The sequence below is a fragment of the Carassius carassius genome, chromosome 19 (genome assembly GCF_963082965.1).
Source record: "Carassius carassius chromosome 19, fCarCar2.1, whole genome shotgun sequence".
Lineage (NCBI taxonomy): Eukaryota > Metazoa > Chordata > Actinopteri > Cypriniformes > Cyprinidae > Carassius > Carassius carassius.
In genome coordinates, this window is record NC_081773.1 from 22,806,797 (window position 1) to 22,833,353 (window position 26,557).

Below are 26,557 nucleotides of genomic sequence, written 5' to 3' on the forward strand. Positions count from 1 at the left end.
AGCCGCCTTGAACTTGAGAACGAAGTTGTCTGGAGTTGCGGTGCTTTTCGTCCAGTGTGCAGCTGGCTTTACTCATGTCATAACGCTGCCATGAACTAAACTAGCGCAAACCCTTCAAATTTAGTGCATGAAGCAAATAGTTACTCTTTGTATTGGTTTTGAAACTACCTCAGTCAATACTGACGCCACCATTGCCCGACACCCGAGAAGTCATGCAGGCAGCTTACAGGAAGGCCTATTGACTGAGTCTAATTTTTTCTTCCTGTCAGATGTATGACCGCCCACTATCTGGAACAGACTGCAGTCTTTGCAGAAGATTGGTATCATTTTGGAGTGGGAAATACTTTCATTTCGGCTTCCCAAAAGGTGACCAAAACGGTGTAAAAGCACCTAGCCTCGATCCTACCTTGGCAAGAAAAACGAAGAGATCACTTTATTGCTATCGGTGCATAGTTTGCTTCATATTTCTTTCCATTTTGTTAATTTCCAGTCGCGCTCTTGTACTCGCTGTTCATTCAGTCCGTGTAGAAACAGGCTCTTTCACCAGCGGTTAAGGGGATTTGTGCAAAGTTTCCTTCATGTGGCTTTTATAAACAGTTAAGTAAATGGCTTTCCAAGATCCCCTTGCTCTCCTCATCTTAAATTTCACATGGGGGACTGACCAGCCCCAAAAGGGGATTTAAAGATTAGATATGGTAAGTGAAAGCAGGGGGATGTCTTGATTTTGTTTTTTCGAAGAGTCCACAGGCATTTGATTGTGGCATAAAGTCTACTTGAAAAACATGAGATTCCGATCAAGAAGTTGAAGAAGTAGCTCCGTTCCCTTCCACACTCATTAAAGAAAGTAAAAGTCAGAGAAGTTGTGCCCTACATACAGAACGAGACTGGAAAGAGGAAGTCCAGTGCACCTTTTCCCTTTTTTTAAGTTGAATTCGGTCACATGGGTTTTAGTCTTTTTACTTTTCGACAGTTTGATGTTAAAAATGTCTGGTGTATTTCGAACATTAGTGTGCTTGAAAATAAAGAATAATATATGTATACTGTTAACATCCGAGTTCTGAGGAATATTTAAAGTGCTCTGAAAGTACTGCTTCTTTTAAAATGCGCTCTTATGCCTCGCGAACTTCGCACGAGAGAAGATTGACTACTACATGGGCAAAGACAAACTCTACTTGACCCATTTCTCAGATGTTGTATCTGCCAGACATAACGCGTTGACAAAGATACAGCCGCCACACAAAGATACAATGCATAACTGACTAAGGAATGGAAGAATGTGCCTCTGATATTACTTTAATGCTGGAAGGCTCTACTCTTGCTTCAAAGCCCCTTGTTAAAAGTCAAAAAGAGGGAGCTTTAGGCAACGTCTGCGACTCTGTGCACATAAATCTCTCTATACTGGAGACATCTACACACACGGGGTCCAAAGACAACATGTTACATTCCAGGCCATTTACAAGCAGTGGGAGACGAGTAAGGAGCAATATATGGATGCTTCGGGGGATTAGCCCACTCCCCTGCTCTGTTTTTTTTTTTTTTTTTTTTTTTTAATAGCGTGCCATTCCCAGCATGCACCGTTTAGTCCTAACTCCAAACTCTGAGATAATTCCATCCTTTTTATGTTTCCTTGTGTGGATTCAAAGGCTGTGGAGACTCGCTCTCACACAGGTGTTCTGTTGGTCCCTTTACTGTAAATGAAAGATCAGTCTGTCTATCTGTCTATCTATCTATCTATCTAATGAAATGTAGTGTCCAGTGAACAAACACATCTGGACTGTCGTTAATGAAAACAGGGTGTGAACTTCTACCCACACACAACCCTGAGCCAGACCCGCAGCCCAGTGAAGCATGACAGGAAGAGCATTTCTGAAGTGTTACAGACATCTACGGAGGATAAACAAAGACAATATTCACTTCATAACACTCCTTCATCATTTACAGCACAAAAACTATGTGCAAGCTGTTTTTTTGGTTGCTTAATGATACGAAAAGCCCTTTTTAAGGATTTGTAATGATGCATTCTTTTTATTTAGGTTTAAATGCAGCTACAGGCATTTAGAGATGCACAAAATATTCTGTATCATATTCACTGATATTTGATTGATATTTAATTGTGCATAGTTATTTTTTCTATGTTTCACCTTAAAATACCTGATTTAAAGTTATTGTTTAGCAACAAATAATTTAATAACATTGTTAACTGTAATTTTTGTAAAAATTGGTTTTCATAATTGTGGGATGACTGAATGCATTTGAAGTATTTTAAATGTATTTTTAAAGTGGATTTTAGTTTTTTACCCCATTTATATAAAAAAGAATGTTTTAATATCAGGTGTATATCTTTTTTTTTCTTTTTCTTTTTTTCTTTTTTTACATGTACAATATTAGATCATACAGTTCCTAAAAAAGAACATTTAAAAAGTGTTATTAAATTATTCAGTATACTTTTTTCTATATTGTATTTTGTAATTTTGTAATAAATAAATGTACTTGTAGCATTTAAAATGTTATTAATATTGATTTTAGTTCATTTCTATAAAAAAGTCTAAATTTCCACATTGGGCATTTATTTATTTCCCTTAACATAAAAACAAAAATGTCCCTACAGGAACAGTACTATATGTAGTGAGTATGTTCTTTTAAAAAAAAAAGTTTCCTCCTACACTAATGTTGTAACTTGTAATTGCTGGCAGATGAGGCTTCTTTCCATTCAGTCGACTGTGAGAAGCTTTAGCAACGGTAACCAAGAGGGGCGGAGATTAGCAAAGTGTCAGTTAGCACTCTTCAAGCCTTTATCAAGTAGCTCAAGAAACATTCAACTATTTCTTTTTTTTTCAGAATGCTCAACATTGTAGGAGGTCTGCACAGAAATGTATGTTAAATATAATATCTAGAAGTATATTTATTAATACAGTTAAATGCACAGCTGCAGAGCCTCTGTAATATGCTGCTTTCCAGGAAAATATTTCCCACAGATTGGCGGTTGGTGTGTCAGCAGGTTGTCCTGCGTTGAAGACAGACGGAGGGGGGCCGACAGTAGTAGTCATTACTGGACACACTCCAAGGACAGGGCCTAGACGCGCTATAGTAAACTGTGCAACCAGCAAAATAAGCAGCGGGGGTTGACTGTGTAAATGCAGTCGGTCAAGTGATAACAAACAGAGGAATCCTCCGACCGCTGGTGGACAGACAGTCGCACAGAAGCATGATGCAGCTCTTTTCACCATTCAATGAATTACTAGATGTAAGTGGACCGTATTCTTACTTGGATAATTTGGCAAACTGATTCAGTGATGAGGGTGGAAGAGAGCGCTGTTCATTCATTGATTAATAAAGTGGTCCATAACACTTATATGGCAAAGTCAGAGTTGTTCTGAAATCATAATTTAGCTTTTGTTTAGAAACCAGCTGAAATTGAAAGGGTAAGTTCACCCAAAAATGAAAATACTGTTGTTAATTCAGGTCGTTCCAAACCCATAAGACCTTCGTTCATCTTCGGAACACAATTGAAGATATTTTTGATAAAATCCCTTTTGATAAAAAAGTGACCAGGTCAGTTTTGATAATATCTTGTGTTCTACACAAAGAGGTAAGTCATATAAGAACGAATAATTGATGACTGAACAATTCCATTTAGACTAAACTTAACTGATTGTTTAAAAGCTAAGGGGAAAATCAGAAATGTCTGCTGTGCACTTTTCTTCATTTGTAAGAAGAAATTTGAAGCCTTACGTGGGGCTTGCCATGTTAGCTAGCTGGCTCTTTGAATTTCCGTTATGGAGATCTGTTTGATTTGCAGAACAAGTGCCTGTAGACCTGCTGGTCAAAATGGCAGGGAAAATAATGTCAAGAAAATAATACATGGATGGCTATTTGCTCAGATTTGCTGAAGCATTGGTCTCTGGAGGAAGTCACAGGATGTACAGTATCATATATACTGCTCACTCCTCTCTTTCTGTGTGGCCTGTGGGCAGCAAGGAAAAGCTGCCAGACACCAAACTCTTTTGGAATTTTGAAAGCTTGTACATGGGAAATGGAATCAAAATGTTTCCTTACTCATTTGCTTCTTATAAAAGCCAGCTCACACTGCTGCCAGAGGCATATAGTCTCAATCATTCTTAAAACAATTTTCCCAAAATAAGTCTGGCTGATGTTAAGAGAAGAAGTGGAAAAAAGTGGAAAATGGACATGATTTCCAAATGAAATCCATGCCATCTGAATACTTATTCGGCTGGAACCACAGCCTACACACCCAGATGGGTTGAGAAAGCAGGTTTTTGGTCATGCAAAGTCCAAGTTTAAGGTCCATCTGATTCTCGAGTTATAAATTGGTGTGGATTTGAACTCCGTTGTGGCTTAGGTAATTTCCCACAATGTAAACTATGCATTCTTGGTTTGTGCTTCAAAGAGAAAAAAGGTCATCCCAAGCACCAGCAGATACGGACTTGTTCCCAGCCCTAGTGTTCCCTCTAACCCTCCTCTTCCTGGAGCCGAGTGGTTTAACGTGGATCCAGTAGGATAGTATCTTATCTTTGACTAAGACGGCATGATGGAATAAACAAGACCTGCACTTGACATGTCGTGGCATGGAGCCATGGAGGTATCAACACGAGTATGAAAGATCCAAATGTAACAGAAAGCAGAGTAAATGTCAGACAGCAAGTTGTGCTCAGTCAGAATGGTCAGATATTGTACAGTGAATTATGGAATTTTGGCAGGTTTGTAGAAGAGAAATATCTTTATGGAGAGATCAGACTTGATATTTTCCAATATAACTGTTTTTATAAATGTTTCTGTAATGTTCATTTAATTCTTTATGTATATTCATTAGTTATACGCTGGTGTTTAGGAACATAGCCATTTAGCAGTCTGGTCCAGGTAACGTTGTCTTCTGTCAAGCGAGTCTCGCCCTGCTGGGAGCGACATAGAGGCGTCTGGAGACAGAGGGTGCTGTGCCGGCTCTGCCAAGAGCAGGAGGGAAAAAAGGAACATAGTTTCTCCCCCACAACCCACCACTTCACAACATAAACATCACTGCCTTTACAATAGCATTGTTTGCGCAGCCACAGAATAGCTAAATGGATTGAGATCAGTGTTGACTGAGACCTTGTCACTAACAGACTGAATTGTAGTGTTGGGTCCGAGTGTAAATATGCTCTCTCTTATCTAATTTAAGCAGTCAGCGAATACCGCAGGCATACAGACCAGGCCTCCATTGTGTCATCGCACAGATATAATCCAGAAGTGTTTTGATTTGCCTTAAAGGCTGATGATGGATTTCTATGGGAAATTATTTAACAAAGCAAAGCAGGCTCCCAAGACTTCATTTGAACTTCATACCACAAATGAATGTTATCATATCTGCATATATTTATTTGTTTATTTATTAATTGCTTGTTTGCATGTTATCAGTTGATATGGCATATTCTTTCTTAAAAATAAAAGAAATGGACATTATGCTAGTATGATGCCAAAATCAATTTGTAGCATTTACAATTTAAGGTTTTAGTTTTTTTCATTTGTATAAAATATAGAATTAAAAAAACGGCCATTTATATTTGTTTATTCAATATTTTATAGGATTTAAAGCTATGAGAAATAAATGTGTTTTTATATCTAACACCACATACCTATACAACCTGTACATTTGTAATTTTTCTATTTAAAGCAGCATGCTTACTATTATCAGAGGCTATATTTGGTAACGTATGACAAATCACCCGGAATAAGGCATGGCTGAAATATGTTATTGCAGGTGTGTTCATGCTAACTGAGGAAATGGAGCCTGCATATCCCCCCTAAATAGACCTTGTGTTCTTGTCTGTTTGTGTAGCCCAGTTCTGACACCTCAAGAGGCTTTGAGATGGCAGGTTGTCAAATTCTCTGAGATGCTGTAATTGGCTGTAACTGCTAATGATAATGTGCTCAGACAGAAGAATATTCAGTGTGACACATTCCAATGTTCATTCCACTCGACTCCATTCTGTCTATCGATTGTTCTAATTAATGCTTCTTCTTTCCATCCATTGTCCATTCTATTTGATTTCACATTTCTCCATCTGTTTATTTGTCCATCTGTCTGTCTGTATATTGTTCTGTCTGTCTATCTGTTGCTCTATCATTCTATCATTATCATTCTATCGATCTGTCTGTTCTGTAATTTTTTTAGGGCTGGGGGCGATATATCTAACGATATGATCATGCGCATCTAGTCAGTAAATCTGGTTCCGTGCTAAATCACCATCACCTGCTTTCAAATGAAGCGGCATTTAATAGACAGAGCCGTAGATCACTGACAAGCTACACAATATCGCGTTCATATTGCGTATTCATCAATGGCTATAATGAACGCGATACTGCGTAGCTTGTCAGTGATCTCCGGCTCTGTCTATTAAATGCCGCTTCATTTGAAAGCAGGTGATGGTGATTTAGCACGGAACCAGATTTACTGACTAGATGCGCATGATCATAATGTTAGATATATCGCCCCCAGCCCTATCATTTTTCATTCATTTTATCTGTCTATGGTTCATTCTGTCATTCTTTCTCTAAACTTCATACCCTGTACTGTGTACCCATGTCATGTCAGCTCACTGTAACTGAGACTTTAGCAGTCCAGAAACAAAAAGTGATGCAGGAGCACCATCTGATAGTCATTGAAGGATCAGCTCGTGAATGTGAATACATCTGTGGCACATGTGTATCTTCATCAAGGCGGCGCCAACTGTTAAACTTCAATGCCCTTTGAGATTACTTTGTGAGAGAGGAGAAAAGCTTTTTAATCAAATTTCTCCGTAAAGCATGGTTCCGTTTTACGCCACCGTTTCGATCACGACAGAAGTTAGAAAACCAGATGTTTATTTTGTGTGTGTGGATGTGCTACTCTAATTGCCGTCTCTGTTTACATTTGTAAACACATTCTTCTATGGGACATGAAAAAAGATACTTTGAGGTATGTTTTTATTCAAACCATGAAAATCAGTGGGATCCAAAACAACTGTAGCTCACTGACTTTCATTGCATGTTCCACAAAAATAGTCATATAGGTTTGGAACGACATGGTGGTGAGTAAATGGTGATTTTTGGATTAGCTATACTGTGTTAAAACACAAAAGAAATGAAAACAGGAGTTGAAACACTCTCCTTAGCAAACTAAATGGAAAACAGGAACATTTTTGAGGTGCTTTGATTACTGTCTAAATATCTTTGTAAGAGAGAACTTCTGGTAGTCATTTAGATTTTTGGCCTACTGACAAAAGCTGATGCAGAACAAAAGGTTCATCAAAGCCGTCATGAGCGATGAATGCAAAATTTGGGTTCCATGTTTTAAGATGCATTAAAAAAAAATGCTGCCCTGCAGGAAAAATCCTCAGTCGGGAATCAGTCTCCATATGAGTCATTTTATTCTGGTAAATCACCTGGTGTTGCGTTTTGTTACTTTACTATAGAACAGGCAGGCTGAACCGTTTCATTGTGACTTTCTGGCTGAGGGCACAGCAAACTTTTCTATCCCTTATTCTGTCATCTTTCAATAGTCTAATTTTACCTGTCACTAATTATCAAATTAAGGTGTCTAAAGTGACACCCTCTCTATTATGTGTTAATGACCTGCCTCTTAGCTCAGACAGAGTGCATTGTATTGCTCTTCCCGGCTGTCAGGCTGTGACCAGTGGCTTTTAGTCTCCACTTGTTTTAAGTATTCACAACACATATCTTGAATCTTGTCTTTTCTATGCACTGAGTTAATTGCTGACAATTATCAATCCAAATTTTACTCCATCATCGTTTCTATGACCACAGGTAATGATAACGGAGTAATTCAGAAAGGTTTAATTGCAGACTTTAGTTAAACGAATCTTTATCACACAGATGTTCTGATAGTTGTGATTGTCAGTTTTATCTGTAGGTGTAAGGTTTGACCACGTAGAATGAAAAGACATCCATATACAGTTTAAAGCTTTCTTATCTTTGTAGGCTTATATTTGACTGTAAACAGGTGAACCTCATGCAGACCTGCAACAAATCATTACGATATTTATAACAAATTAAGAGCATATTTTTTACATGAATTTGTGCACAATTTTTTAGGGCTGTTGTGATTTTCTTGACTGTTTAGCATAATTCATTCTCAGTCATTATCGTAATGCATACAGGTATTTCACTCTTTTATATATATTTCACTTCACTTCATTTAACTTATTTCACTATAATATATTCATACAAAAGCACATAAAATACCTTTTTTTACGTTTTAGTACTTAATTCCTTTCAATTAACTGAAACTTGCAAATGCAACATTTAAATTTTTTTTGTCTAATTGTTTCATTTAGGTTTTTCATCTAATATATATATCTTTTATTGTATTTCAGCTTTATTTCAATTAACAACATTTTTCTTTATAGTTTTACTGCTACTAGTACATAAATGTTTTGTTGTTTTAAATATGATGTAATTGGGTTTTGTTGTTTTTGTAGTATTCATGTGAATTTTTCGCATTGTGGTAATGAGAATTAGGCAGATGATGTGGTTATTAACCCACTTGAAATGAAATATTCCAGAGATCTGTGTAGTTGTTTTGTGGGGTGAAACATGACCTGGACAAGTTAAGACTGTAACCACTATATTGGGAGAAGCACAAGTTGTCTTAATGCTACGCTCTAATGCTGTAAATTACAGCTTCAGTAGAGTTTTGGCATTTCCTCTGCCCCCATCCTCCCGTCCCCTATTTAGCACTGCAGGCTCTATCTTCAAACAGTTGGCTGTTTGCCCGCTTTGTCTCTGTCCTAGTTAGCACCGTGCCATTGAGCTGTGAGGTCAGTCACTGGCACTTTTCAGTAAAGTGTTGGAGGGCCGTCTCAGACCCTTCTGAAGTGTTTACCTAGACCCCTTTCTTGTGCTTTAGCCCTCCCTGCAGCCTGCACTAAGATAAATATTGCCCTGTGTAGAGAGCTCTCTGAGAGACAGACAGAGGCAAGCTTCTGCTCGTCTGACAATATTTACAAGAGCTCTAAGAGGAGTTAAACGAGTGTGTGAACAAAATGTAGTAGACTCGCAGTTGACTTTTGTCCCGAAGTTAAACACATGGATGTTTTGAACTTAAAGCTTTGATACAAGATACCACTAAAAGTGTCTCAGGGGTGTGCACGAAAAATTAGGCCAAGTTTGCTCTGAAATACAGTGAACTGCCGATGCAGATAGCATTTTAAGTCATTGTAGGCACACTCCAGTTTATTTTATTTTCTGCATTTGAGCATTCTGCATTCAGATTTATTTATCTATGTAAAACTTGTGATTTTATTTTATTTTATTTTATTTTATTTTATTTTATTTTATTTTATTTTATTTTATTTTATTTTATTTTATTTTATTTTATTTTATTTTATTTTATTTTATTTTATTTTATTTTATTTTATTTTATTTTATTTTATTTTATTTTATTTTATTTTATTTTATTTTATTTTATTTTATTTTATTGAGAATGCTTTAAAGAAACAGTGCCCCAAACATTAGCAACTTGTAGCTTCAGTCTGCCACATATTATTACTCATTAAACCAAATTTTTATTACATTTATTAAGTATATTTTATTTTATTTTATTTTATTTTGAAACAGGGCCCCACACAGTAGCAACTTGTAGCTTCAGTCAGTCCAGCCAAATATTATTAGTTATTCACAATGACGAGGCACTCTCATTAATTAGTCTTGTTTGTGTTCTTTCGTTTCGACTTCAATGAAATGAGACATATAGACTAACATTTTCCCTACGTCTCCCCTCTCTGACCTCCCTACCAGTGTGGGTAGGAAAAAAGCTACATGTGTTACTCATGGGTTCTTGTTTATTTAGTTTTATGCTTTCATTGCCGCCAAGTAAACATTTCAGTTGCAGCCTGTTAGAAAGACACTTTAGCAAACCGTGGTTTCAGAGGTATGGGGGAGGCTAGCAGATTGCTCTGTGTGCTTTGCATTCATGAGACCCTTGCATTAGAGCTGCTCTCTAGTGCCTCTTTACCTGAGTTCACCTCAGCAACCACCAAAACAAAGGATTAGTTTATTTACAGTGAGATTTTTGACTGAAAACGAACAGGATTTAAAGCTGACATGTTTAAACATTCATTAAAATTTTGTCTGGAACTGTATTCATTCTGTACATAGGTATTAATGTAAAGCTCATCCTAACCACTTAAATTACACGTTCAGAATCCAAAACATTTTGGTCAGGTTAGGAGAAGCCAACTGAAAAAATACACTTGCAGGATAAGGTCCTGTGTAAACATTTAGAACACTAAAAGTAGTAAACAGGTGGACCCCTAAATTGGGAACAATGGTGGGAAAAGCATGACTTGACTGAAAGGTTTCCTACAAGAAAGGGCACTCAATGGATAGCACAGGACTACCGCAATGATTTATGCGCACCAGGCGGCATGGCACAAAGAAACACATAGGTTCCTTAAGTCTTACTCATCACTGGAAAAAACTTAAAAAAAAACAGATCCGCTCCGCTTTGCTTCCCCCTTCAGCCCCATTTTTACAGCAACAGGTCTTATCCTAAATAGAGACAACCTTTTTGTACAGCTGGGCAGTATTATGTTGTCATATGAGCTGATGGCAGAAATGTGTCAAACAGTAGAAATTGTGCTGTGAATAAATTTGTTTTGAATAATCTTTTTGGTTTACATTTATTAAGTTCCAAAAATAAGTAAGTAAATACATAAATCTATAAAATAAAAATGAAAACATTAATCACGACTTTATTTAATTTTTATAATAATATTTTTAGTAATTAGTATTTATTTGTTAAAATATTTAAAGCATTTAAAATAATTATTGAAAGGATTGAAACAAGTTTTTAAATTATAAGTTAATTTTATAATTTAAATTAAATTTGTAATATATGTATAATTACATTTTAAATATGTAATTTTATATACATATTTGAAAGATATATATAAATAATAATAATACTTATTATTATAATTATTATTATTTAAAAAAATGATATGATAATATAGATATATTCTTTTACCATGATATACAAACTATAATATAAACATAATATTCAATTTTGCTCTTGTGGATGGTTTAACCTTATATCTTAATCTTATATTGTGATATGGTATATCATGATAATTTGCTCATTACCTCCATGACCTCCTATTTTCAAGGATCATCCAGAATTTGAGGCTGTTGTACCCCCTCCTTCTTTGAAAAACTTTGGGAATCATGGTACTGGAGGAATGCACCCCTTTTGTCTCTCATCCTCCCATCCCCCTTTCCCTTCTCTAATGGGAGGCCCCTATTCAAGCCTGTTAGACATTCTCCTGCACCCTCCTCCCCCCGGTACTCTGTTGCTATCCCGTAAATTGAGCTTTCCCTTTGGAGGCACTAATTAAGAGCCTAATCCTCTCATCCGTAGAAAAGAGGAGGGCTGCCGGGAAACGTTTCCTTGCAGTTCATTATCTATGTGTCCAATGGCGCTGATGCTGGCAGTGCCGCTCCTGGTCGTAAATGTTGTAAAAAATCACAGCCTTCCATAAATGATCTCACTTTCGCAGCATGACGGCATGAGACGGTTATCGTGAGCCAAGACGCTTCTGGTTAAAGTAAAGAACGCTGCCAATTTCGGCGCTGGTGGTAATGACGGGCCTCTTTGAAGCATGTAGGGTCAAAACGACTGAGTAAAAAGCAATGGACAGCACTGAAAGCCATTAGCCACAGGGATATGGCAGCGAGAGGGGAAGTTTCATCCACGGGAAGTGATGCATTCACAATGGAAAATAATTTTAATGAGGGGTCTTATTGTCAATGGCATTGAGGCAAAGCAATTGTGACCTGGAACTGCACAAAGAGGATGTTAAATGCTGAGTAACAGGAATGAGTGTTTTGCTATGATTGCTTACTTCATTCCAGCCTGCCAGGAAGACCACTGCCTGGGTGTAGAAGAATAACAAAAAGACCGAAATGGAGAATGGACCAAGGCTTCTTTGGTTTATGAAAAGGACAAAATTGCTTAGCATTTGTGGCCCGAGGCATACAAACAGAAAATGGAGGGCCCCCAACCAGCCTGTCTGACCCCCAACTGAGGCATCCGCAAGACCAATAACAGAGTGCCTTCACAGATGTTTTCAGTTTAAGGGTTTACAACAAATTCTTTCACATAATTCCCCCAAAGCATGTTGAAGTCAGAGCTGAGGTTTGGCTAGAGAGTCAGGGCCCTGTTTTGTGTAAATGGGCTATTACCTTAACTGGGTCTTATCACACATGGAAACCTCTCTCAGAGCTTAAAAGTCTTGTTAAACTAAAAATGATTTACTTGTTCCAAACCTGTATGACTTTTTTTCCCTACACAACACAAAATAAGATATTTTAGGTTTTTGTCTATACAATGAAAGTCAATGGGATCCAAAACAACACTGGATCCCAATGACTTTCATTGAATGGACAAAAAACACACAAAAAAATGTATGATTATTAAAAAAGTAATACTTGACTGGAAGAAGACATGTTATTGAAGCAAATTCTCCAGATTGATTTTGGCCAGCTCTGGGTTTTCCTGGTAGTGTCAAACGTTTTGGTGGGTTTTGAAATGGGTCATGGTGGGTCTTGTTTGAAAACCACTGCTTCATGCAACACTGGGGAAACTGTCATCTCAATTTTAAGTGTTGACTTTTTCTTCACTGTTGTTTTTTCCCCCCAAAACATCTCGGATAACAAGGTCTCACCTCGGTGTGAACCCAAGCAGGGATTCCCTCTTATGAATCACTCTGGCTCTTGAGCCCCTGCTTTGTCTTGATGTGAGAATACTTCCTCCACAGCCATCGTTCCTGTTGTAAAAGACCTTTTGGTGGACCACTAGTGCTGAAGCAGCACTGACCACTGTTAGCACACCCATTGTGTTAATGGACATCCTTTGTATCGCCCGCGGTTCAGAGGCCAAAGGGCCTCCTGAAACACCACAGAGACCAACATTCCCAAGAGAAGATGTTCAAATGAACTCCCTTTTCCGTTTTTACATTTGTAGAGCTTAAGGGAGTGCATAACCATGAGCCTGTATTGGAAACCCTCAATCACACTAAGCTGATGTTTTCTGGGTTTCCATGGGTAAGGAATGATAGTGTGTACTCTAAGGAGCAGTAAATCACTAATTCCAGCAAGCACCAAAGGCACAAAGTAGCTCTTAAGAGGATGTCTAAGTGCCATTTTGAAAACCACAAATATCAGTGCTGTGACCCAGCAACCTCTCATCCAATGAGATCTTGAGGCATGCTATATGGATGTCAGATCTTCAGTATGATTGTTTTAATCCACCCATTTTAAATGACTAACTTTGGTTTTGAGGGCTTTGGCGCTCTGCAACCTCATAATATCTACAGCTCTGCAGATAATAAACCAAAAGTATTTACTTAATCTTGACAAGACACGTGTGTATGATTTTTTTTCTCCTTCTTATGATGCAAATATCCTTTTAATATACTCAATATTTTGCCATTTCATAGTAAAATTGCACTTTTGAAAAAAAAATTACAAAGCAAGTATGCATTAAATTGAGAGGTACATTAATAATGTTACAAAAGATTTCTATTTAAAATAAATGCTGTTGTTTTTGTTTTGTTTTTCTATTCATCAAACAATCCTTAAAAAAATGTTTAATGGTTTTCTCAAAAATATTAAGCAGGACAGTGTTTTTTAATATTGATAAAAATATGAAATATTTCTTGAGCACCAATTTTTTTATATATATATATATATTACAGAATTAAAATATTATAATAATTTATTTTTCATTAGAAGAGTAAATTATCTAAAAAAAAAAAACACATGTATTTGATTTAATTTCAGATTTACTTCACATTATTTTTATTATTTAGCTAGCTAGTTAATTAGTTTTAATTGTATTTATTTATTTTATTTTATTTTATTTCAGCCTTGGAGAGTATAAGAGACTTCTTTCATAAACATTTTAGTTTCTGTCCAAATTTGTTTATTAATTGAACAGTAGTTCCCTAGTAAAAAAAAAAAAAGTAATATTTTTTAAATACATTTATTTCATACTAAGTAGAGTTCAAATCTATTAACATATTTACTGACATGCTGCTCGAGACTTACTGATATAAAATGTAAAATTAAACTGTATTTGGAGAACTACTTTTGCATAATTCACATTTCTTAATACTAACAATAAAATGTGTTTTAATGTCACTGTTGATGAGGACTGTATGATTTTTGAATAATATTAGTCTTTAAATGTCATATATTTAAAGTGCACCTGAAGTGTACCTGCAATAGTTCGACTTTAGCATAATCAAACATACTTCAGTATATCTTTAGTTGGACGTCAGCACTACTTCTGCACAATTAAAGTGCATTAAGCACAAAATTAGTTGTTCCAATTTAGCAGACTTTAAGTATACCAGAATATTAACTGCAGAGTATTTTCTTTTTATTAAGTACATAAGTATGTAAATGTTTTTTTTTTTTGTATACTTAGCATGAAATGAATGTATTTCAAATACATTTTAGTAAATTTATTTTTCTCTAGGGTTGTAATTTTGTTGACAAGATTAGTGACTCTCATGATGAATCAAGTTAGTGATTAGCTTTATGTGTAATTAGTCTTTATGTGTAATTACACTGTAAATGCAAATAGTATTCCTTACTATAAAAACACTAGTATGTTAACTTGATTTTAACCAAAATGTTGACTTTACTACAATTTTTTTATTGTTGCTGAAATTTTAGAACATTTAGCTCCCATAAGCTAATGTAATTTAAGTAAAATTACTCAAAATGTCTAAGACGTGCTGTTACGCATGCGTACTGGACCACAATTTCCCCTCCCCCACACACAGCACAGGAGCACATTGAGGACTCGAGACGAACTACTTCGACAAGATTAAGGTAAAATCTTTTCCTTTAAACTTCATTTTCAGATTTTTTTTGTTTGCTAATCTTAATAATTGTTACATCTGTGCATTATTAGTTGCATCCTGTTTTATGGAATGTATTAGCCAATGTTAAGAACTTGCACAAACACGTTTAGCTCATTTTAAAATAACTTGACACGATGCGTTAAAAAAGCACAGACGACGAGTGATGAACTCTAGTCAAGTCGGTTGTTACGAGTGCGTGCTTATTATTATAATTATGGCAATATGCAGGCAGCACAAAAAGAAGACCATTGTGAGGTGTTTTTCAATTAACGTTAAGTCTTTAGCATAACCCTTCACCACACCTCTTCAAGCAGAGTATAAACAATGTTGCAACTAATTTAAATATAAGTTGGCACGTAAACTTTAACAGTCTTATTTTTAAAATAATACCTTTATAAATGTTATGTTTCCATTTAACTCACTGGCCACCTGCTTTGCATGTGTCCCACAATTTAAAAAAGAAAAAAAAAAGAAACACTGGTCTATGTATCTGATTGTTTTTTGTTCATTAACTTTTGATTGACTTTTTTCTTTCTTTCTTTTTTAGAATACCAGTTGATGAGCTGCTATGCAGTGGAAATGTAAGTTCTCCACTTACACATCAGAAAAGAGGGCACCACTTCTTAAACACTACCGCATAAGCCATGGAACATATTCATAACATAACATATTAATGTGTACTCCATGTTTAATGCTCATAAAAGTAAGGCACACCAGCACCACTGCTCTGAAGATTTTAAACTGGGGGTTGTGTTAAGTTCTCAACATAGTTACTCAGAAGAAGATGCAGCTTGTCCACCTGTTGACAGCTCAGGCAGTGAAGATGAATGTAATGTGACAGAAGAACAGGGCAATCTGGATGACACAAAACACAATTTGGAACACAATTTGGCATCACTTTTTCTAAAAATGCAAACAATTTTACATATTTCTGATAGTGCTACGCAAGTAGATATCGAAGAGTTAAATCAACTTCACTTATTGTCTGAGCCACCGTTATATACCACAATACAGCAGACTTTTGTTAAGCACTACGGTGAGGTAGACAGCACAGTTGTGAAAGAGCTTGTCAGGACAGTCACTGACAGCAGTGTGCTGTTAAGCTGTACAAATGAAGGAGGTCCTCTTTCCACTACTAATAGAAGAGCATCATACTTCAGGAGAGAATTCCCAGTTGTTAGTCCTGTTGAGTACAAAATAGATGGAGATGATCAACATTATGTGTATGTCTCAATAATACAAATGTTGCAGAAATTGCTAAATAAACAGGAAATTCTTGATGAGGTTCTGGCTTCAGGTGAGACCTCAAGGGGATACAGTAGTTACAGAGATGACGATCTTGACGATCAACACTGACATAATGTTCCTCTGCAAACCTCAGATTGCATGGTACATTGAGCATTTGCGCTCTTATGAATTGTGCAGCTTACATTTAGTGCACGTTGTTCTGCCTTCTGAACTAAATGACCCCTTCCTTTTGGCTGCTTATAATGTCAGAGGCCAGTTCTCTGTCACATTGAAGTATTATATCTGCTGCTAAATTACATTCTTTTGTATTATTGTATTTTTATTAAAAAAAAATTTACTACTGCTTTTTTCTTTTCATTTTAGAATTTCACTTGGCCATGTCGATGATACTTCGCGTTATTGTGCCTGACAGTGACATCCGAAATGTAATAATTCCTGAAAAACCAGCTGATGTTGATGCCTTGAAAAAGGTGCTCCAAGAGAATCTTCACACATTCGGTATGAATATGAAGACCCTGATTTTAACCATGCATTGTGTAATGTCAGTGACATTAATGACTTGCCAGACAGGGCAACACTGAAAATAATTCCTCTAGACACATCTCCCTCCTCAAGTCAAGCTAATACTGTACTTCTCTCAGATTCTGATACATCAGAGTGGTTGTCTTCTGAACGACATCTTGACTGGCCAGATGATTTTGAAATACCCAAATTCTCTGTTAATGTTGAGTACCGTCTCCGTCAGTGAAACCTTGCTTTTCTTAAAGATGGTACAACTCTTAATGTCGGAAGAGACATAAAAAATGACATACTGGAAGCACTTGCTGGGCCCATGCACAACTTTAAGGCATATCCAAGAGATGAAGATTTTGCCCAAGTTGCTGCAGCTCTAATCAAAGCACATCCCTGTTTGACTGAACAGGGCTCCCCAACAGGCTCAGCTGGCTGGAAAAATATCCCTTTAATTTAAAATGGCCAACTACAGATCCAAATTGCGTAAATCTGGCTGTAGTGATGTTGCAGTAGGGGGAAAGAGGTGTGCAACGATGGCAAAAAAGTCCAAAGAACCAAGGCGATTTGAATTAAATTTCTTGCCAAACTTTCCTAATGGGGAAGATGAAGAAAGTCAAGAATGCACAAGAATAGAACTTGTACAAGAAATTAAAAAGAGTACCCCAAACTTTAGCCTGATTGGCAAGAAGATGGACAGTACATTTGCTTTTAGACGGAAAGAAATCCTCCACTCTGAACCTCCTGTCTGTGAAATGTTGAAAAAGTGGCCAGCACTTTTCACGGAAAGCCAGGTTTGTATCCTTTTCCTCTTCAAAACCCTGTGTTTTTTTTTAATGTATTGAATGTTGGAATGTTAAAAGCCACTGCATGTTTGTGCTTAGATCTTTACAGAATTCAATCGTATATCAGGAAGGAATCTGAGATCGGAGTAGTAATTTTTGTAGTTTTTCAGTAAATACTATATTTGTTTCTTGTCAAACAATTATGATGTATGATATTTGAGTGCCTTAAAGGTTCACCCAAAAATGAAAATTGTCATTTACTCACCCTCAGGTTGAAAACAAAGGAAGATATTTTGAAGAAAGTTTGTAACCGATTTTTTTTTTTTGGGCCAACATTGACTTCCATAGTATTTTTTTTCCTACTATGGGAGTCAATTGGGGCAGCCTGATTACAGACATTCTTGAAAATATATACTCCTCTTTTTTTAAGCAGTATAAAGAAGTGTATACAGATTTGTAACATCCTGAGTATATGAGGACAGAATTGTTATTTTTGGGTGAACTATCCCTTTAAATTTATTAATTAAATTATAAAAACAAACTGATCAGAGATTGGATTTGGCTTTATCAGCATCACACACTCTGAATGGATAAGATATAGTCTTGTAAATGATGCTTGTGATTTTATCTCCATAATAAAAAGCAGATAATGCTAAATGGTGGATCAAGCGGCGTTAGTAAATAGTAAAATAAAAATAAAATTCTAAATGTACATTATTCAGTTTGATGTTAATTATTAAGAACAATGTAAAAGTTTAATAAAGTAGTCCATGGAACTTGTATGTAATAGTCCAAGTCTTCTGAAGGCACACAGTTTACTCTGGTGAACGAAAAACTACATTTTTTAGTTAGTAGTTCACCCAAAAATCATAATTCACACTTATCCACAGTGATGTCTTTTGAAACAGTATTTTTTGTTTTATAACTCTTACGCTATATATCTTTTCATCTGTCTTTGGTTATCACAATTTAAAGCTTGATTACATTTCATTGTGTTTGATGCAGATCACTGCATACCCACTCTGGTCATCAATATGAATCAATCGCAATGAAATTTAAAAGCATTTTTTAATTTTGCTCAACAGCAAATATTGTTGGAATGAAGAAATGCACACTTTTCTTATTTTCTTGTTTCTGCTTAGGATGTGGATGTAGACGCAGACTTCAGTGAAGTTGATGTTGGCCTGCTCACCGTTTTACATGAAGGAATGCCGGCCAAACGTCCAAATGCCCTCAACGTGGACGAAATAAGGGCAATCATTCTGGAGGGAACAATTGTCGTGGATGATGTCCCAAATTTGCCCATTCTGTATGTCTTCTCTTTGCTTTGATCTATGCTCTAAATTTAGACTACCCAAAGACAGTTAGGAACACGTTTGATTTTATTCAGCGGGTATTTCTGTCTTTGGGAGGGAAGAATCTCAAACCTAAACTGCAAACCCTTAAAAATCAGCTTTTAAGTTAAACTTGTGTCTCCTTACAGTCTGCCTTGGATGCCTGTACTGCAGTGTTTAAGATGTAGGCATATTGGCATATTCATTTGCACTAATTTCAACTGGTTAAAATAAGTTGTTACTGTTGTTTTGTTTTGAAGACATATCCAAAGCCACATGCTGTGTCAAGGTAGAAAAGGTCTTGTTTTTTCAGGGTTGTAAAGGCCTACTTTATTTTATTAACTTAATTTATTTATTTATGTATTTTTTTTGGTTCTGTTTGCAAACAGTGCCTGTTTTGAAAATGTTAGAATTTACAGTGTAGTCTTACTGAGATTTTTTATCATCATCTAACTGGCACTGTAACACCAAAAGCATGCTAATGTGTAGCAAAGCACACACTCAAACAGCTCTAGCTCTTTACCTTGTACTGTGATGCATTGGGGTTATTTTCTGGTGCCCCCTGTCCTGATAGCTTTGTCCCAGGACTGAGACACAGTGGAAGTATCGAGACAATTAAGGTAACTAGTCCTGTGCCTCAGAGAGGCTTAATAAATCACATTCAGCTCTCAGGGCTTATAAGGGCCAGCAGCTTGCTGGAAATGATGTGAGTGATTGGATGGATTTGGCCAGTTGTTTGACATGGCCTTAGACTGCCAGAGAGAAGCCAGCGAGACCCTGCTTTATAAACATTAACAGGAAAGGCACAGAAGGACTGCAGAGGATCTGGGGCTACTGTATTTATGACAGGGTTTTGTAAACAAAGGTACTGCTATGAACTAAACCGTTATTTCATTATTCAGGATAACTCCAAAACCTTAATTGTTCAGCTTGTCTCTTGCTAAATTCTTTTAGCAAGATCATTAAGGTTTGGAATCAGTAAGATTTTTTTTAGTTTTTGAAGAAGTTGATACTTTTATTCAAGAACATACTCCGTTGTTCAAAGTTGACAGTAAAGACATTTATAATGTTTATTATGTAAATTAGTCAACATGTTAGAATGATTTGTCAAGGATCTTGTGACACTGAATGGCTGCTGAAAATCACAGGAATTATTGTAATAATATTTCACAATATTGCTGTTTTTACTGTATTTTAATTCAGAGGTTTTATTTATATTATTAATTAAAGGTATTTTTATTGTTAGTTTGTATACAATACAATGCATAGGATTAACATTAAGATGCGCAAATGTTGTAAAAGAATTGTTTATTGTAATCATGTAAACCATCACTCTAAAAAAACTGACGTAATGCTAATATATTTTAATGTGTCAGACTGATAATAAATTCCTGTTGATTTACTCTGAAGCCATATCTAGAGACCAAAAGAGCATAGAGAGTTGGGTTTGGGCGCTTCTGGTTTAGGCTGGTAAACAACTACAAAGCACTAAAATATGTACTTTTTCCGTTTAACAGAAACCAAGTAGCTACTCTGCAATATTCTAAATTGGCACAGGATCTACAGTTAACAAAAGGTATACCAGTTATGATTGTGGTATGGATGCCATAACTTCATCTACTTGGCCTTTGCCAGAAATCCCCAATTAATAAGAAATGTATCATTTTACAAAGCCCCTGGGTTGTTTGGGAAAAGTAATTCACTTAATACTTCCTTTCAGTGCTGGAAGCAGTTTTCGTGCTCTCCCCTAAACTTCTAATCCTTCTGCCGCCACAACTAACGCCTTGAGAAAAAACCATCAACACAGACTAAATAGGGATGTTATACAGTGTGACATTTCCCAGGTGCAGGGTGGATAGAGAAGACAAGCCTCTTTTTTTCCCCCAGTGCATTTTGCGTACTGCTGCACCATGATGTGTGACATTAAGTCAAGAAAGGCCTCACTAGGTTGTTCAAAAATGGGAACAAATTGCATGCTACCAGGATCGGCTGACTCCAGTGGTGGCTCCCGCTCGGCCTGCGGCTTCCCAGGGTTCAAGGCAGCTTAGGGATCTGGTGTGGGGCGGTTTGCATGGTGCTGTGTAGTTAGGCCCCTTGCCAGGCCATTCTGCTGGAATTTCCTGTCTGAATCGACTCCCTCCTGCTCGCTCCCCTCTTGTTCCTGGAGACAGAAAAGCCTTTTTAATTACACTGCTGCTGCCTGGCCTCTCAGGATATTATTATTGTTCTTGAGTGCTTCCTCTAAAGATGAGCAACTCTCAGTACAAAGCCGCCTGTCTCTTGGCTCCGTTCGGATATGAAAAGTGAATGTTTTTCCTCTACTTTGAGTACCCGTTGATAATGTCTACCACCTGTTATTGTCTTTAAAAGGACATCAGACCACAAGCTAATCCTGACCTGCAACAGAACGTGGATGCCTGGTTCTCACCAGGTCCTGACAGGATGTTTTGTACATTTTAGGAATTATAATGGGGCTCTGAAACAATAATACTTTTCGTAACCAAAACACGGTGCTTACTACTTAAAATGATTAATAGATGGATTGGAATTTTTTTATTGTATTGCAATTTATACATTTTTTGGGGTTGGGGTGGGGGGTGGGGGTATTTTACGGCTCAAAAGTTGGTAACACTTTAGTATAGAGACTAATTCTGACTATTAACTAGTTGCTTATCAGCATGCCTGTTATTATCATATCTGGTAATTAGTGTTTATAAAGCACATATTCTGCATGGCCATATTCTACATCCCTAATCCTACACAAATTACACTTACATTTAGTCATTTAGCAGACCCTTTTTCCAAAGCGACTTACTAATGAGGACAAAAGAAATGTATTCATCTCACAGAGTTTTTTCGTAGAACATGCGACATATATGCCCTGTACATATATCCCCTGTACACATTATATGTGTGTGTGTGTGTGTGTATATATATATATACACACACACACACACACAAAGAAAAAATACATTAATTTAACAACTACCTTACTATTAATAAGCAGCAAATTAAGAGTTCATTGAGGCAAACGTTGCAAGAATTGGACCTTAAAATAAAAAATAGTATTTTCCAAAGTCTACATTTATGAATTTCATAAATAATTTAATAAATCATAATTTGGTACTTTTTAATGTAATAATATTAATCATATAATGCATAATGGGGCCCATTTTGACCCCACATGTTGTGATTTAAAAAAACATTTATACAATAGAATAATCTGGTTTTACTTTAATCCATCTATTTAACTTGTTTTTGGTTTGGTTTGGTTCGTATCTTGTTTAAGATTTACCTGTGTATTAAAGTATTAGACAAGACAGCATTATGAATAGGTCAGTATACATTTAGAAAACAATTAAGTCTGTAATTTTTCAAAGAATGAAACATCGAAAGATTTTTTTCAAGACTTTCTATTAAAACATTCTCAAATATAAAGATTTTTTTAAGAACACGGCTCCAGTCTGTTTTGGGGTGAATATTTATGCACAAGCCCCTTGACTTTTTGAACACTTGCTTCATACTGTTTGGAGCATACTGTATCATGTTGTTCTTTATAGGAAAAAGAGTGGGTCAAACCATACAATCACACCTGTGTAGTGTGTATCCTCCTGAGGACCTTGGCCCTCCTTTCGGCCCAAGAACAATGGAGCTGTCTAGGTGATGGAATAAGCCCCTCTCAGGCCGTCCCTGCCTCTACATCCTCACGAGGCCTTGTCCACCTTCGAGTCAGAGTTACTTTATCCTAGATTAAGTCTTTCATTTAATGTCTGCACAGTTGTTGTGTTTGGAGAGGTTGCCATATGACGTTTGGTCTTTTGCAGTTTATTTTTATGATGTTTAATGTGAATCACTGCATTAGTTCAGGGAAAAAGAAAAACTGCTCTTTTTCACTTTTTACTCACTTTTTAACTTTTTAAGTGTTTTAGCTCATATATGACTCTCCACACTTTACAGCACCAGTTCCCATCATGGTTAAACACACAGGAATCCCATGAGTTTCCAAAGGCTTACTCAAGCGCTGACATGCTGTGCACTTGGCCAAAGCATCAATGAATGTTATGTATATGCATGCTTATCCTCCTACACAAAAAACCTCATTACGTTGGCCCCTACACACTGGTTTGAAAAATGCCTCTCCATATCCAACTCGCCAAGGAAAGGGAGTCCACCTAATTGGCAAGGAAAAACGCACTACTACAGCCTGAAAGTATGCAGTCACTTGGAGCTGTTGAGATGGATTTTTGCCAATGTGAAATAGCCTGGTTACCTGTCAGTTGTAGTTTCCGCAGTGACAGTGATGAAAAAGTTGAGAAGAGTTGATCATTTCTCCAGGACAAATTCCACTGGAAATACCGACGTTTAAAGTTGAATGCAAGCTCACAAAGTACAATAACATGCACTGTTTTTTGTAAAGCTTTGGTTTCAGAAATGTGCTTATTTTTGCAGCTCCAAAATATATATTTATATATAATGTATGCTTGCGAGCCGCGGTGATGATTGGAGTGAGAGTGGCAGCTCTGGAATGCTGACTCATACAGGTCTCCTCCTGATGGGCCCCTAAGTGGCCCCTGCGGCCCTTCCCCACCCTCATCTACCCTTATCTCCTTACAGGTAGAGATAATAATCTGAGGACTTTACCCCCATAGTCTCTGTTCTCAGGTCAAGCCTGGCTCACTGGTGCACGTGATGCCCAAGAATTTTAATACAGGCAAGGAATGGGCACAGACAGACACGCACAGGAGATGAGATGATGAGTCCATCCAAAAATAGCCTTAGGAGCTCATTAAGAGCAAACAGTAATAACAAATTAAAGACACAGACAGTATACACTATTTAGTGCTTACTCAAAGATCTATAACCACCACCTAAAGTAAGTTCCACTCATTAAAGAAAACATGTTGGTTTTTTACAAGACCCCCTTAAAGCAATCAACCATTTTATGACAGGAAGAGCATGTTTTGGCCCTTTTTTTTAGCCCAGACAAATAAAAACTCATCTAGAGAAACTGTAATCCACTCATTGCACATGTAAGACCAATAATATTGAGGAACCGTTCAAAAGTTTTCAATTATCTTGGAGATGAGAGGGCCAGACTGTGGCTCAGTTAGTATAAATCTGCCTTGTTGTCTACTGTGTCATACAAAGAGCATTAGCCTGTTGCTAAACTAACAACTCTGTATTCTAATATGCTCAAAAATTGTGAACAAGTACATTTTGAAGAAGAATTTGTTCCAGGACAGAGATTTTATGTATTTCTTGTTGTTCATTTTTCTCTTTCTGTGGTATTATTGTGTAAAATGTTTGTATAGCGTGGCTTGAATCATGGTTATTATAACTAAATTTAAAACCATAAAAACATTTGTTTTATGAAATATAATTATTAACTGAAATAGAATAAGATCATTTATTTTATTTCAGCTAGTTAGCAAAAACATTTCACATTTAACTTGATGTACTAAAATAACTAAAACTGAAATACAATCAATTAAAAACTATAGAGGCAATAAAAGAACAAAAACTAAAAATGGCAAAACAAAATTAGTAAAACTTTCAAATATATAAATAAATGCATAAAACTAATTGTTTATATTATAAAATTTTTTGGAATAGCAGCTTTGCACAAAAAGCCATCTTTGTATAATGTATTTTAGCCTCTGTTGACATGTTTGTCTTTCTTCTCTTCTGTCTTTGACTCCATAGCTCCTCACTTATTCTCAACCTTCCACACACCGATACCGATCGACATGCGTCACCACGAGGGGAGATACCATTACGAGCCACATCCTCTGCACCCCATACATGGGTAAGTTTGGTAGCCACTTCAACATTCATTTTCCTCCCTTTGCACTGATGGAATCATCATTAATCAAGAAACAACCTGTTGAGTCATCTTCGAAATATAGCACACCGATTCAGAGCATGCAGCAGTCAGGTCTTGTCCAGTACATCTGTTTGTCTTCTGCCTGAAAGATTGTTCTGCTCTAGCTGTAGATGTGCAGCACATGGAAAGCAAACGTCCAAGTACTGCGAAACAAATGCCAGTGATTCAGTCGGTTTCATATCACAGACAAAATTAGCGTTTAGTACAAAGCTGATGGCATGTTGTCATCTCATCCATGTAGTATTTTATAGTTTTGGACAACATCTGTAAGTCTGACATTTACTGAAAATGGTCTTTGGCAGGTTTTGTCTTTTAAACCTGGAAATAATAAGAAAGTAAAAAAAAAATACATAATGTGAAAGAGATAAGCCAAATAATAAGTTTTTTTTGGTCAGTTTTTATATTGATTATGTTTGTAATAGGAAAAATATATATAAATATTATTTTAATATTATATATATAATAGAAAATATGATCATTTTCAGATATACAAAGACTAACATCAGTGCAACTGTGCATTTGCATTTAAAATCACAGATTGGGTAGCGATACATACAGCGAGCCCAGCAACACTAGAACAATTTATCACAAGAGCCGAAACGGTCTGAAAAAGAGAATTCCTGCCTTCTCTCTATGTACTCTGGCTCCTTTGATTAATGTGACTTGGCCTTGACAGATGCCCCCTAATTCATCAAGAACTTGATTTAGCTGTCCTTTTCACTGACTGTGTCCAATTCACCTAATTACATGTATACTGCACAGCAAATTAAGCACAGTGTTATCTTTTGAAGGTGTATGGCCAGGGTCTGATTTAGGGATCGGACCCTATAGAATGATTCATGAAACATAGGTTTCATGTTACCACTTAACATAGACATCTTTGTTACATGTAAAAGGAGTTGTAAGAAGTTTTCAAAGGTAAATATTTGCAAAAATACCTCTGCATCAGTGGTAGTCTTTTTTTCAGTGTTCAGCGAGTCATTTATTCAACCCTTTCTTTCAAACACACTGACTCATTCAGGGCAAAACAAGTGAATGTCTTGAAGTGATTCATTGAATAATTCTCTTAAAGCGTTGGTTCACCCAAAAATGAAAATTATGTCATTAATAACTCACCCTCATGTCATTCCAAACCAGTAAGACCTCCATTTATCTTCAGAACACAGTTCAAGATATTTTAGATTTAGTCCGAGAGCTCTCAGTCCCTCCATTGAAGCTGTGTGTACGGTATACTGTCCATGTCCAGAAAGGTAATAAAATCATCATCAAAGTAGTCCATGTGACATCAGAGGGTCAGTTAGAATATTTTGAAACATCGAAAATACATTTTGGTCCAAAAAAAGCAAAAACTACGGCTTTATTCAGCATTGTCTTCTCTACCGTGTCTGTTGTGAGAGAGAGTTCAAAACAAAGCAGTTTGTCATATCCGGTTTGCGAACGAATCATTCGATGTAACCGGATCTTTTTGAACCAGTTCACCAAATCGAACTGAATCGTTTTAAACGGTTCGCGTCTCCAATATGCATTAATCCACAAATGACTTAAGCTGTTAACTTTTTTAAAGATCCAGTTACATCGAATGATTCGTTCGCGAACCGGATATCACAAACTGCTTTGTTTTGAACCCTCTCACAACAGACACGGAAGAAAAGACAATGCTGAATAAAGTCGTAGTTTTGCTATTTTTGTACCAAAATGTATTTTCGATGCTTCAAAATATTCTAACTGACCCTCTGATGTCACATGGACTACTTTGATGATGTTTTTCTTAGCTTTCTGGGCATGGACAGTATACCGTTCACACTGTTTCAATGGAGGGAATGAGAGCTCTCGGACTAAATCTAAAATATCTTAAACTGTGTTCCAAAG

The 26,557-nt window shown here is 36.5% G+C and overlaps 1 protein-coding gene across 2 annotated transcripts in view; it reads left to right on the forward strand.

Moving 5' to 3' along the window:
* The window catches only part of LOC132095398 (zinc finger protein GLI2-like), a 79,365-nt gene that overhangs the window by 18,454 nt on the left and 34,354 nt on the right, over nucleotides 1-26,557 (forward strand). For both annotated transcript variants that reach the window (XM_059500333.1, XM_059500332.1), the window contains one exon: nucleotides 24,508-24,610. In XM_059500333.1, the coding sequence (XP_059356316.1) occupies nucleotides 24,508-24,610 (103 nt within the window). The remainder of the gene's footprint in view (nucleotides 1-24,507; nucleotides 24,611-26,557) is intronic.